This window comes from Nycticebus coucang, chromosome 4 (assembly GCF_027406575.1).
Source record: "Nycticebus coucang isolate mNycCou1 chromosome 4, mNycCou1.pri, whole genome shotgun sequence".
Classification (NCBI taxonomy): Eukaryota; Metazoa; Chordata; class Mammalia; order Primates; family Lorisidae; genus Nycticebus; species Nycticebus coucang.
The window spans coordinates 45,419,829-45,434,309 of record NC_069783.1 but is presented as its reverse complement, the minus strand read 5'-3'; the positions used below and the strand labels follow the sequence as shown (position 1 = coordinate 45,434,309).

The following is a 14,481-nucleotide window of genomic DNA, read 5'->3' as shown; positions in this document are numbered from 1 at the left end:
CATGTACTCTTCCTTACATCCTGGAGAGGTGGGTTCTCTAATTTCACAGATGAGCGAGCTGAGACTTGTACAACTTGCCGAGGTCAAGTGACAAAGCAGCCTGGCAGGGAAGTGACAAGTGGAGAAGGGGCAAACGGTGGCTCCGTCAGAGTTCCTTTACACACTGCCTGACTCCTGGGGAACCAGGCGGGCTGCACAGCTGGCCGTACCTCTGAGAGCATGATGTACTGCCCCCTCCTGCCCAGCGTGATGCTCAGGAGGTCATAGATGGCCACAGCATTCTGCAAGCTCACTGTCCGGTCCTCCTCCTGCTCTGGGACCCGGCTTAGCACCACATCCCGAGTAGCCTGTAGGTGGGGGTGGGACATTGTTTGAGAAAAAGTGAGGACAGAGATAGGCAGATGTCTGTCCCCACAGGGCTCCCACCTTGCTGGCCAAGTCACTGTCACCTTTTTATCAATTGCCTTGGGTGAGGGAGGTAGCCAGACTCCTGATAACAGCCTTTTCCCATCCCCAGGCAGGCCCTCTTTGGAGAGAGAAAACACTCACTCTTACTTAGCCCAGGCTGGGGTAAGGGAGCAGTTCTGAGCACCAAGTTCCAGGTCCTCCATTTGTTATTCTACAATATCTCAAACCTACAGAAAAGCTGCAAGACCAGTATCATCACCATAAACCCACCCTCAGTTGTTAATGTGTGTCACAGTTGCGTTGCTCCTCTCTATTAGGTAATTATTATTGTCACTCCGGGGAGTTTACTTTTTTCCACTCTCAGATCTAAGTTACTGTCACCCCCGTGTTCAGGTGGCTGAGACTGTCAGTCTCCTTTCACCTGGAAGAAGTGCTCAGCCTTTCTCTTCCACGACCCTGGCATTTTAAGAACAGACCGGTTGCTTTATGGAATAGTCCCTGCAGTGTTTGCAACTCTCCACAGTGACAGCAAAGCTTCAGATGTGACATGAAACCACCTGGATCTGGGAGGGCAGCTCTGCTCAACCCTCAGGAGGGAGCTCAGGCTATGGCTGGCCCCTCAGTATCCTCTTCAGCTCCCCAAGTCCCTTTGACAAGAATCCCCCCAGGACTTTTTCCATCATCGTGTCTAGCCTGGACCTTAATCTCGGCTCCTGCCATTGTTGAATTCTCCTCTCTGTCCCTCCCCAGGGAAAGCTCCCCCACACTCAAGGACTCTGTTGTTGGCATCCAGCACTGGGGATTTCAGTAGCTCCTAGAGTTGCCAGATGGCTGCTGGGGGTGGGGGAGGAGAGGAAAATGTGCTTTATGAGTAGGTGATTCTGCATAATTTGAAGAGGGGAGCTCCTCACCACCAAGCCTAAACCCCCATTCAAGGCTGGCGACCCTCTTGGCCTGTGGTCTGTGGTGGGCAGCCAACCCAGCAGGAGCAGCATTTAGGAGGAAGGAGAAGAACCGGGAGGAGAAAGAGAAGCTACCAGGGGCAGGAGTCATGGGGGGCTCTGAGTAGCAACAGGACAGAGGCCAGGCTAGGGATGCTCTGGGGCCTGAAGCAACCCTGCCCCACATTCCACACTGCGACGGTTGTGCCTGAGCTGGAGCAGAGCTGGGCCCTGGCCCCCCACCATCTCTCATGGCAGGGCAGCATCTTGTTCCCCTTGAGATGCCTGGCCCCTCACACAGCCTCACATACAGCTGGCCTCAGTCCAACTTTGCAGAGCGAGTGACAACTTGAGAGAGAAAAATTCTGGGCCTGGTATGGAAATAACCCCATCCACTCTGGACTTCGACCTTTAAGAGAACAGTGTCTGGATGTGTGTCAGGTAGAAGAGAAGGGTGGATTTCTAGAACTAGGCGTTAACTAGGTCAGATGAATAGGACCAAAAGAGAGGGTCACAGAAGCATAAATCCTCAGGTTGGTGATGGCCCCTTCAACAGGTAGACGGCAGGCATCCTAGGGACTTGTGAACTGGTACCTGTGCCAAGAGTGAAAGGTGCTTCCCAGAGGACAGCCAGAAGCAGAGGATGGCCCAGTGGTTATACGGCTTGGGGCAGGGCTGCAATAAAATGTTCAGCAACCCTTATGTAACCATGGCAACAGGGTGGGGGGGAGCTGGTACAGAAAGAAGGCAGGCATGGTGCCTGGCAAGCAGAGTGAGCCATGGCAGAGGAGCAGTTCAAGTGCCAGAGCTGCAGACACGCCAGGAGCTTCACACTGTCCCCAGTACCCCCAGCCTCCTGCTCCCTCCTCCTTGGAATTGCTACCCTCAGGCCACAAAGTGTCCCCCCAAGCTCTAACAGCGCCCTGAACTACTCCCAGGCCACCTTCTTTCCCTTCCACCATTTAAATGGTCTCAGAATCATGCTTTCACTAGAAAATCTTTCAGATAAAATGCAGTAACAAATATGAACATGATTCTGACCCTTAAAGTAACGCACAAATGCTAAACCTTCTTCTTACTGTTCTCAGCATAATGGCAAAATATTTTCCCCTGGTTTCTCCCTGCCTAGCACTCACTGCCATAACCCCCAGCCTACCCCCAGACCCCCAGCTCTGGGGATGTACAGCTCTCCTTTCATCCATCCATGCATTTAATCCCAGCAGGGCTCACAGTTATCCTGCTCCTAGCCTTGGTCCCTCTGGCTGCTCTCCCGGGGCAGCTCTCCTAGACGAAAGAACATTCCCAGCATGGCTTCTGGCAGGTCAGAGGAGTGGAAGCCAAAGAAACAATGCTCCTCCTCCACCATCCAAAGCTCCGCACTGCCAGCATGACCCACTTCTGGTCTTTGGATAAGTATGGGGCCTCATGGAAAGCCCACAAGGGAATCTATTTCTCCGGGGAAGGTTGGCCCACCTGAAACTTAAGGCAGGGGCAGCTCCTGATCAAACACCCAGCCCTATGTGTGCACCACACAGTACCCTTTTAGAAGTTGAATTTTCACATCCATCATCTGCTCTGGCCTCCTCTTCCATAAGGGTGCAGGAGGAAAACCCCTGACCCCCATTACAGATGAGGACACTGAGCCCCTAAAGGTGAACCACCTTGTGCAAGATCCCAGGAAGTTGAGGCTGAACTTGGAGGCCAGGACTGCTGCTTGCCTGTGCTTTCCTGCCTTGGGTTCCTCTGATGCAAACTTAGTGCAGACCCTCCGCTGGCTGCAGGGCCTCAGATAGCACCGACCCTCCCTCCTGCCCAGCTCTGTTTCTCCTCTCCAAACTGACCCTCCCTCCTGCCCAGCTCTGTTTCTCCTCTCCAAACCGGGACAGTCTAAGAGAAGGAAAAGGAACTAGCTTGTGGTGCACTTTCTACAGAGCACCTTGTAACTCTCACAAGCTTCTCATGTACTATCATCCTATTATAGAGATGAAGAATGAGTGAGGATCAAGGAAGCCAGGTGAGCTGTCCAACCATACGGATGGGGGCTGGGCACAGTGCAGAACCCAACTGGGCCTTGGGTGCTACGTCCCTGCAAAGAACATGCTCCCTGAGTAACAAGTCTGTGGCCCTGGACAGCCCCCCTTCTCAGAGACAGCCTCTCTATTAGCCAAGAAATGACCTCGGGAGCAACTGCTGATGCCCCCCCCCCCAGATTACCCTGAGAAGAAATCTCCTGGCAACACATGCCCAGCGCCTGCCACTCCCCTCACCAGCAGATATAATTACCACTGGCTCTTGAGCTGCCAGTCCACAGAGGTGAGAAATGGCATGCTCTATGACACGTCCTAGCTACCCAGTGACCCAGGTGGGGGCCACGCTACCCCCTGTCTCCCGTGCACCTGCAGTAGAAATCACAGCTTTTCCTGCCAGGAAGGGAGAGAGGTTCTTCCACCTCTACTGAACCAAGGGCTCCGAGTCGGCAATGTCATCAGACCCTTTACCAGTGCAGCCTTCTACAGAGCAAGGCCTGTGTTAGAGCAAATCAGGTGCCAAAAGCTGGAACAATCTGTGCTCATCTGCTGAGTCCCTAATGGAATCAAGCCCAGGAAGCACTTTTTCTTTTAAACTGAATTATCCTCAAGCTAATTTATTTTCTCCTAACCAGATCTAAGCCGAATATCTTCAGAAATGAGTAGGTTAGAGCCAAGTATTTATCAGGACAAAACGAACATGTATTGAACAACTAAAATGCACCAGGTACCTCTTTCTTTATTTTCTAACTTAAAATGCCCAGACTCCTATAAGAGAGGTCTTATTAGCTCCATTTTACTGATAAGAAAACTGATGCTTGTGGATAGATGAATGGGTGGGTAAATGGATGGTAAGTGGATGGATAGATAATTTGCCTTTTACAGGTTGTAAAAGGCAAATTCAGGACTCAAATTGCCAGATGCCTAGCCCCACACACTTCCCCAACCACCCACCCACACTCAACACCAGGCCTCTGTTTCCTTTCCATTTCTAAGAGGCATAAAGAACAGCAACTTCTTCCCATGACAAATTAAATAGGAACCCAAGGGTTCAGTCTGCTGTGGCACATATTTTTTGCCCTGGACCAGTATTTTAGAAATGACAAAGATTCCTGTGTCTTCTAGTTCCCCAACTGTTTGAGGAAACCAGGCTGGTTTGATATATGGTTCATTAAAAACTAGAAACTTGCCTTAGGGATTTAGCAGATTGGGGCAATTTCTTCTGGTCTGGGGACCAGGATTTCTTCCATATCCCTGGGTACACACTATATTAGGTAGGAGTATATTTGGGACAGGGACAGTGACTGAACTGTCCATCATTGTATCTATAGCACTAAGCATGGTCTGGCAGTGCAAACACAACTGAATGGATGGACAGGTGGGTGGATGGATGAATGAATGGATAGTGGGTAGGTGGGTGGGTAGAAGAATGGATGAATGGATGGATGGTAGATGGATGGTTGGATGGATGGGTGGATGGAAGGATGGTAGGTGGATGGCTGGATGGATGGATAAATGAATGGGTGGGTAGATGGATGATGGTGGGGTGGGGGGATAGATAGATGGTGGGGGATGAATGGGTAGATGGATGGATGGATGAATAGGTAGATAGGTGGATGAATGGTGGATGGGTGGATGATTGGATGGATGGATAAATAAGTAGGTGGGTCTGTGGATAGATAAATGGGTGGGTAAATGGATAGTAAGTGGATGGATAGATAGATAAATGAATGGATGGGTGGATGAATAGTGGGTAGATGGATGGGTAGACAGACCAATAGATGGATGAATGGGAGAGTGGATGAATGGTGGGTGGGTGTGTGGATGGATGGATGGATGGGTGGATAGATGGATGAATAGGCAGTTGAACTGGTAGATGATGGAGGGTGGATAGATGGATAGATGGATGAATGAATGGGTAGATGGATGGATGAATCGGCAGTTGAATTGGCAGAAGAATGGATGGTGGGTGGATAAATTTTCAAATGTCCTGTTGGCCCCAAAGACTCAAAACTTGGTCCAAAACATAAATCTTCTTCAATCAGTTGTATCTGATATCACTTGCATTTCTGTGAAAGTATTAGTAAGGTTTCTATCTACATCTTGAAAGACGGGGGGCTCCCTCATCCATTCTGATCACAACCATATCTAAGGCACCAGCCCCACACCTAACAGCTACTCCTTTGAGTTCCAAACGAGAAAACAGGGGCTGCCACGCTCAGAAAGCCTAGATACACCACTTCCTGTAGCACCTGCTCTGGAGATCCTGGATGTGGGAAGTGATGAAGATTAGGCCTTCTGGGTTGGCTTGGCAGGAAGAGCTTTAGCTGCAGCAAAATGAATTCTGCAAGTATTTGAAGAACCCAAGTAGCAGCCAAGCCTACTAGCTTCTAAAGTTCTAAAGGCTTCTCCCAAAGCCTATCATCTGTAGTCAAACCCAGTCACCATCAAAGGGAGACAAGCAAAGCTCTGCAGGTACATGGGGGCCAGGCTGAATGGACATGGAGCTTGGGGTTCAGCTGAGGTGTCAGAGCAGGAGCCTGGGAGACTGGCATCATGGAGCCCACACCCTGGTTCTCTCATTCACTAAGAATGTGGCTGGTGTGAAGGAGGGTGTAAGACAAAAGCAGGTCTGGTCACTGTGAGAAACTGTTCCAAACCAGAGGCCAGATCCAGAACCCAGTGGAAAGGCCACTGCAGATGAGGCACTAAAGCTAAGTCCATTGCCAACACTCTCCCTCAAATTCCCCCAATTTCTAAATGTCTGACAGGTTGGTTATGAGCAAGGGGAAAACAAACCAGCCAACCCCATAAGAGGTGCCTCCTCCCAGCCTCAGTGCAAACAGTGTCTGAGAAGTTCCCCTGCCTTCTAGGCCACAGGGAGTTTCCCAGGACACTGCTTGGCCAGCCACACTGTCTTGCAAAAGGGAAAGAACTGTTTGGAAGGAAATCATATATTCAGGAAAATTCACCTAGCTCCACATGTGTTTTAGTAAGAGGACATTTTCCATGTTGAGATACAGGGCAGCTCAAGGTTTGGGGGTGGAGGGGATGTCTGTAATGGAAAGACATCTGAACTTTGATCCTGAGGACCCCAATCAAGCACTGGGCACAGAAAATGTCTGAGGAAGACAGAAACCAGCCTTGATCCCAGCAAGGAGAAAAAGAGTGATGATTCTTACACAGACAGGCACGCCCCTGTTCACAAAGCCTTCCCTAAGACTTGTTGCATTTGATCTTTGAAATTCCTTCTTTGGCCCCTTTACACAAGGAAAAACCAGAATTAGAGCAGCAAGCAAAGAAAAGAATTAGGAGCTCAGGAGATGGATGTGGTTCAAACCATGGCTGCAAGGCTTATGAGTATGTGACTATGACCAAGAAATGCACCTGTCTTGGACCTTACTTCTGTTCATCTATATGATGGGAACATACAGAGTTAGAATGACCTCTATGAAGCTATTGTTTCTGTGGGTCATAAACATTGAAAATTGGCAGCTTCACATGGCTCCACATAATGCTCACTAATCAGCTTGGAACTAGCAGAGAAAGGGCATAAGAAAGGGTCCTGTTTTCAGCACCCACCTGGGAACTACGCGTCATCCTTAGCACATAAAGGTGACAGTAAGGGCTCGGCACCTGTACCTTTGTGGCTAGGGCGCCAGCCACATACACCAGAGCAGGTGGGTTTGAACCCAGCCTGGGCCTGCCAAACAACAATGACAATTACAACAATAAAAAAAAATTGCCAGGCCTCGTGGCAGGCACCTGTAGTCCCAGCTACTTGGGAGGCTGAGGCAAGAGAATCACTTAAGCCCAGGAGTTGGAGGTTGCTGTGAGCTGTGACGCCACAGTACTCCACTGAGGGCGACATAGTGAGACTCTGCCTCAAAAAAAAAAAAAAAAAGGTGACAGTAAGGACCCATGTTCCCAGAGACAGGTGATTCCAGTGCAGCCCTGCGTGAGGGTGCATGTGGTGAGACGGCTGGGGTGAGCTGCAGGCATGTGGGTGAGAGCACCGGTCCGCATCTGGGGCTCCACATTTGAAACTGGGGTTCAGTCTGCAGTCAGAGCCCATTTTCTGTGAAACGTGTGTTGTTCTCTCAGGAAAATCAGATCTGTCACTTGGTACCTCCATCTCCACACCTGGCTAAGCAGCTTCAAGTCTCCTCCCCCTGAGCAACACTTACCCACCTCACAGTAAACATGTCAGGACAATGCCTCGGCCCGCCGGCACTCCAGATCCAAACAGCCACACCCTCCAGCGGCACTCTCGGATCTGACTGCACTCGGCCTGACTGAGGAAGGACACGCACTGTCTGCCCACTCCTGTCTACTTGCCAGGAGCCCTGCGGAGCCAGAGGCAACTCAACAGCCAAAGCTCTCCAAACAAGCCTGGGTACTGCGGGGTCCCACACACCCCAAGGATCATTTGTTTCTGACTACTCAGGGATCTCGCTCATGGGGTCTTGGTTTTTTGTTTGTTTGTTCTAGAGACAGGGTCTCATCCTGTCCACAGACTACAGTACAGTGTTGTCAACATAGCTCACTATAGCCTCAAACTCTTGGGCTCAAGTGATCCTCCTGCCTTAGCCTCCCGGGCAGTTGAGACTACAGGTCCATCCTACCAAGCCTGGCTGATTTTTAAATTTTTTTTTTTTACAGATGGGGCCTTGCTGTGTTGCCCAGGCTGGTATCTAACTGTTGGCCTTAAGTGATCCTCCCTACCAGGCCTGGGTCTTGGTTTCTTAACCTCTACAGCCACACACTGTCCTCAGGTGCATCACCTTAAAAACAAAACCTATTTATTGACCTGATGGTTCCCAGCTTGCCAGTCCTGTGCTGAGCCTCCAAAGCACCTTGGCACTGGGAATACACTGCCTGGCATCGTGGCTGCCACGTGTGTGCATATGCATGTGTATATGTGTGTGCATATGGATGTGTGCAGGCATGTGTGTGTGTGTGTGTGTGTGTGTATGTGCGTGTGTTTGCCTCATTTCCCTACCCAGGGCACAGTGATGGGTCTTATGAAAAAGTCTAAACAGCCCTTCGCATGTGCCATTTCCAGGGTGCCTTTTCCCCTCCTCTGCTTTCCTCCCCTGCAGCCTTCACACACCGCCCTGGACACTGCAGTTGTTAACTCATTAGTACCCACTTGCCTCATAGAATGTAAGGTTCATGAGGACAGGGACTTTCTTCTGTTTTCTGTATCTCTGGCATCTAGAACAGAGTTTGGCCTGGCACAAACAAGATGCCCAAGAAGCGGCTGCTGCCTGACGGAAAGCATCCCGTCACAGCACACCTGCCTCTGTGCCTTACTGTCATCTTGCAGGGATTGGCCCCCAGCCCCCAACGTGCACACTCAGCTCATTCCCTGCCCCTACTCTCTTGCATATGTCACAGCACCCTGCACAGAACTCCTCAACAAGCACCGCTGACCTGCTGACAATCATCTTTTTAATCCCCAGAGGTGGGTGGGGTCTGATGCATTGAGTCCCTACTCACATGGGGTGGAACACAGGCCTCCAGACACAGCCTCAGGCAGCCAGACCCAAACCTAACCAACTCTACTCATCCCTGTATGTAGGACCAGGCCCAAGAAGCACCTGCATTAGGGACATCTCTGGGAGGAGGCAGAGCTTGGCCAGGCCATGGGTGGTCTGTCCCTGAGCCCCACATACCTACCCACAGGGCCAGAGGTAACACCCTGGAGCTTACCATGGACTCGCTGATGAGGAGCAGCAGGAGGGCTTCCTCGATGTTGTCCTTGGGGCAGTAGAGACTGAAAGACACAAAGGGCAGGCCAGTTAGAGCACACCCCTTACCAGGCAGCACCTCGGCCCACCATGCTGGCCCTTGTGTCCCGGAGTCAGCACTGCCCTGTAAGGTGACCCTCCCCTGCATAATTGATGGGCACCAGATACCACCTGCAGCTCTTTCACAGGCTCCGGAGTTATGAATGTGCTGGGCTGGAATTCTGCAGACGCTCCTGGGGCACAGGTGCCCCTCCCAGCACTAGCACTGCAGGAGGTGGCTGGGGCAAGGGGCAGGGTGCGGCAGGAACAAAGCTCCGCAGATGGCCACAGACCCTATCTTTAATCATTGGCGCAAACAAGACAGACAGAGGTGTACTGAATGGGACTATGAGGCAGGCGGGGAACCCTCAAACCATTTGTGTAACTTTTGGGTGCCTTCAAGGGTTCTCCCCACAACTTGTACCCCAAGACCTCTATTTACACAGCTTCACCTGAGACTAAAAAGCATGCCTGGTAGTCACTGGGTGGAAACCAGAGGACAGAGCAGGGCAGAGCGGCCAGGACCAATCCCTGTACAAGGCATAAGACTGGTGTGGACCCGTGGGACAGCTAGAACTTACTTGTCTCCTTCGTAGAGGTGAGGTTTCCGTAGAGCCTGCGTGACGAAGGCATTCTCCTCCTTGCCCATGAACTCAGGTAGAGGGTGGGACAGGGGGCTCCAATAGCAGTCCTCACTCAGGGAGTGCAGCAGGACCCCCGCCAGGTGCCTGGCTGCCATCTGGCAGAGATGGGGGCACTCAGACCCAGGCACAGGCCTTGGCCCTGCCCACAGATAGTCCAGAAAGCCCTCTGCCTACCACCCAGCCAAATCTGCCCGCCTTGCAATGGGCATCGGGGGATGCCCCTCCCAAGGACCCCTGTCATTTCTCCCGTCCTCTCAGCACTGAGGCTCCCTGCCCTCCCATTGGCCGTGCCGCCTACTCTATCTTTTCTCTTCTCTCTTCTTCTAGACTGCCCTGACCCCTGGAGCCCAGCCCAGCTCTGATAATCATAGGCCCTGCCCTGGTGCTGGAAAAGAGCACAGAGCCACAGCAGCTCTCTCTACTGATGCTTTTCTGACATTTGACCAAGAATTCTAGCGTGAGAAGCAGCTATAGCTCTAACTTTGAGTGAAGTAGGAAAGGGCAGGCCAGCACTGGGGTGGGCAAACAGGCTCACTGTCTTTTATTAGGATAATAAACAAATCCTCACGAATTGCCATGCTGCCTTGCTGGGGAAAGAATGGCAGGAGATATGAACTAACTGCGAGGCAATGCTCGGCCCTCTGTGCGTGCTGAGGTGGGAAGGATGCTTAACAGGAGAGGGGCTGAGGCTGGAAATTGACATCTGCCACAAGCAGGGGGAAGCAGGAGCAAGCCCATGACCTGCTGCCATCCCTGCCTCCCACTGAACCTGACCCCTGAGTAAGCCAGGTGCAGTCAGCACCCCTCGTTACCACTTTGAAGTTCTGAGTCGCTTTGGTCTCCACGGTCCGTAGGATCTCCCGGAGTTCTCTCATGCCCTTCACGACATTGCTAGTGGGAGGACAGCAGAGGTGGAGTGGTTACCAGCCATGCTCCCACAAAGACATCTCACTGGCCTGCAGACCCAGGAGGAGCTGCCTGCTGGTGTCTTATTCGAACACATTCAATAAGGGAAATGAAAAGTCAAGTGTTGTAACACAAAGACCCTACAGGCCTAGGACGCCAACAATGAGGAGGGCATGGCCCCGGGACGATGTGGCCTTCTAGTTCCCTACCAAATACAGAAGTATTTCAAACACTGTTTATCTCGACCCAAGAGCCTTGGGCTGTCACCAGAGTCTGACCTGAGTTGGCCTCAATTTCTCCACCTTCACCTGCTCTATCCGGTCAACACTAGAATCCATCCTTACCTCTCAGTCCTTGCTGCCACGGCCCCAGGCCAGCCAGTCTCACCCCTCCAGTCAACACTCTGCCTTGATATAATTTTCACGCTTGTCAAAGTGTGACCCATAGCAAGAAACACATCTCACACCACAACCAGTATACGCACACATTGAAGTAAGTTTCTCCCCACAATACCTGTCTCTACGACGTGCAATGGACACAGATATTTTCTATTTTACTCCTTCCCCTACCCACCCGCTGCAACATGACATGCTGGCTGCAGCCCGCTAAATAGATCTTGCAACCTACTAATAGGTTGTGGTTTGCATTGTGAAAAACTTCTCCCACCACCCTTTAGGTGTCCAACTGACATGTGACAATCAAATGGATTCTCCCCAGGTGAGCCCTCATGGTGGCCCTAGGGCTTACAGAATCTAGACCAGGCCCCCAGAATAGCTTCCTGGGGCTATGTGGTCTGGTGATGCTCCAGCACTCAGCAAGCCCCTTCTGACCGATCTCAGCTCCCCACGTCAAGTCTCATACAGGCCTCCCCACTGCCGTAAACAGCCATCCCCATTCATCCTTCAAAAACCAGTTCCAAAGTCACTTCCTCCATGAAGCTTTCTCAGGGCCCTGCCCATACTGCCCTGCCTGCATCTTACACTCCTAATAATTCGTCTTCTAAGGCAAACACAGCCTCTCGAGATCAGTTTCCAGCTGCAGGTGAGACATTGCACTCTGTGGCCTCCTGGGGGCTTGTGTCACGTCTCCCCGAGGCTCAGCCCCAGCAGCCCACCCAGCATATATGCTCAGTCAATGCCTGAGGACTACCCACTCGTTTGCCTGGGATTCCCAGAATCACACCACACATGGGGCAGCAAAGGCCGCTGGGCCAGAAGATTTAGAAAAGGAAAGATCACAGAGGATGAAGAACCAAAGCTGGCAGCCAGGAAAGTCACACGAGCCCTCCTCAACTTTCACACAAAAGACAGACTCCTGAGAGTTTTGGGACCTGGGACCCTAAAAGGTCAAGTTTGCAGATCAAGCCCGTTGCCTTCTGGGAAGCTCTGGCTTCAGATAAGTAAGCCAAGAATGTGCAGTGACCAACACTGCATATATGGACCCCTGTTTTAAGGGCTGAGAACAGAGACAAATTCTACTCTGGTGTAGAGTTGGAGTCACAGTGACCTCCCCTAACCACCCCCGGGACTGGCAGGCAGGATGGAAACCTTAGCCCCGCTAGAGACAGGTCAAGTCCGAGTGGCCCAGGCGAGTGGGCTCACGTCCATGGGCTACAGTCCCCTTGTCTGTATGAAGGGACATAATTAGGACTTCTAGTTAGCTCAGTGCCTCCCAGGCTTCTGTTATTGGCACACCACAATTACCATGTTTACCACTAGCTGCACATCACCAGTCCTGTTATTTATGTAATACTTTTATCTTCTTTCTTTTTACTTCAGTAGATAGTTCACCTTAATAAAAAATAATACCTGACATCACGGGATTAGTGTGCTGATTATTTTTTGCCCATAGACATTAAATACAGGAGTTAGTATGTGTCACTCAAAAGTCCCCTCTACCTACTAGAGGTAATCGTCTCACACTCTTAAAAATGATGGCTTAGATCAGACGGTCTCAAAGGGTGGTCCGTGGACTAACTGCATTGGCAGCCCAGAAACTTACTAGAAATGCAGATTCTCAAGACCCTGCCCCAGACCTGCTATAGTAATCTGGGTTTTTATCAAATTTCAGGGGGTGGGGGGGGACTCTGATGGACACACAAGGTTGAGAACACTAGTTTAGATGATGTCCCAGAGTCTTCCAGGCCTCCTGTCTAAGAAGCCAGGTTTCAGAAGGGATGCTTTGATATGAAAACCCCAGTCATAAAGAAAGATCCTTAGCCTGTAATCGTGGGACAGTGAGGCAGCCTTCCCAAGTCTAGAGTCATGACATACACAAAGCCTCAAGCACACCCAGGCATGTGGTAGAGGCTCAATAACTACTATTTTCCTTTCTTCCTCTAATTTGAGTCTTAAAAATCTTATCACTTAAGTTTTTTGTTTTTTTTTTTTTAAATAATGGGACAGAGTTTATTGACAGGGGTAAAGATGACCATGATAAGCAAAAGAGGAGGGTTATTAAGTTTTAACGGACATCATTCTGCATGGAAGTTCAGGAGCTAATGAGTAGGGGGAGGGCAGAGGGGAACCCTCCAGCTTTGTGTCCACCATTCTTCGACCATCTCTAACCCACAGAGAACATAAGAACAGGAATCCCTCAGTAGACAAAACAAGCCCAGACAGACCTGGGGATGACCCTGAGAAGCACCTTCAGCCTTTACTTCAGAAATGAACCCAATGCTGAACAGAGGCTGCAGGCCAGGCCAGCTAAGGGGACAGCCCAGTAGTGGTCATCACTAGGAGAAAGAAGAAAGACACAAACTTTATAAGCTCCCAGCAGAGAGGGGAAATGGCCGACACTGGGACCTCAGTCTGCACTAGAGCTCTGCCCTGGAAGCTGAGCCAAATAGGCACAGATTGTGAGGCGGGCTAGATCCTGGGGCTGCCCCAGGGCCCTATGGCCCAGAGGAGCCTGGCAGCTCCTGAGACCTGTAGGTGATTTTCCACTCTGTGGGCTACCTGCCAACCTCCTCCCTGCAGCCTGGCCCAGGCTACTACCAGGAGGCCAGAACCAAGAGTGGCTGCAGCCCCTTCTTCTTGTTCCTACAAGGACTGTACTCTCTCTGCCATGGACAGGCAAACTCAGCCTTTAGTCTTCAGGTCAACACTCCTGGGCCAGCAGACAGAAATGACCTGGGGGCTTAGGAAAAATGGACCTCACCACTCCCAACACATATATGATGGAGGAATCAGCCTGCATTTTAACAAGACCCAGGCCCAAAAGTCATGTCTTTTTACTATTTCAAATCTACTAGGGATTTGGCATATAAATAAGCTCCCAGGAATTCCTTAGCAAAGCAAATAATCACCCTGAGGCATGTTTTGGGTAAATCCCAATATTTATTGAATGTCCTTAAAGAGAAAAATCAACGCAAGGGTTCCAGTGACCAGGGGGCTGCACAGGGAAAAGATGTGAGGTCCCAGTGACACTGACCTGTCCTGCCAGGTTGGCAATGCCCCTCTGCCCCAGCTCACCCCTGTGAGTAATGAGAAACCAGATGGGGCTTCTCAAAGGCTCTCCAGATGGTCTCAAGCCTGAGCAACCCTGTCCCAGACCTGAAGCTGCTGGTGCCAGGTGGCGCTGGGGCTTTTCTGTGCTGTTTGTGGCTGCCCTGGGAAGAAACTTGAAAGATTTCTTTGTTCTTGTCTCTCACGCTGACCTTTCTGAGCAAAGTTGCTCACTTTTAACAATATCCAAACAGGGCCTCAAACAAATCCTGGCCCAGAAATAGGCTGCATGGGGAGAAGCCAGGAAGCCGTTTAGT

At 50.9% G+C, this 14,481-nt stretch overlaps 1 protein-coding gene across 3 annotated transcripts in view; it reads right to left on the bottom strand.

Moving 5' to 3' along the window:
* TTC7A (tetratricopeptide repeat domain 7A) overlaps positions 1–14,481 on the bottom strand; it is a 120,806-nt gene that overhangs the window by 61,839 nt on the left and 44,486 nt on the right. For 2 of the 3 annotated variants that reach the window (XM_053590212.1, XM_053590213.1), the window contains 4 exons: positions 10,625–10,703; positions 9,750–9,907; positions 9,092–9,155; positions 210–347 (listed from right to left, as the gene is read on the bottom strand). In XM_053590212.1, coding sequence (XP_053446187.1) covers positions 210–347; positions 9,092–9,155; positions 9,750–9,907; positions 10,625–10,703 — 439 coding nt within the window. Of the gene's footprint in view, positions 1–209; positions 348–7,563; positions 7,638–9,091; positions 9,156–9,749; positions 9,908–10,624; positions 10,704–14,481 lie in introns of those variants that run through there. The other variant, XM_053590214.1, reaches the window with a different exon arrangement.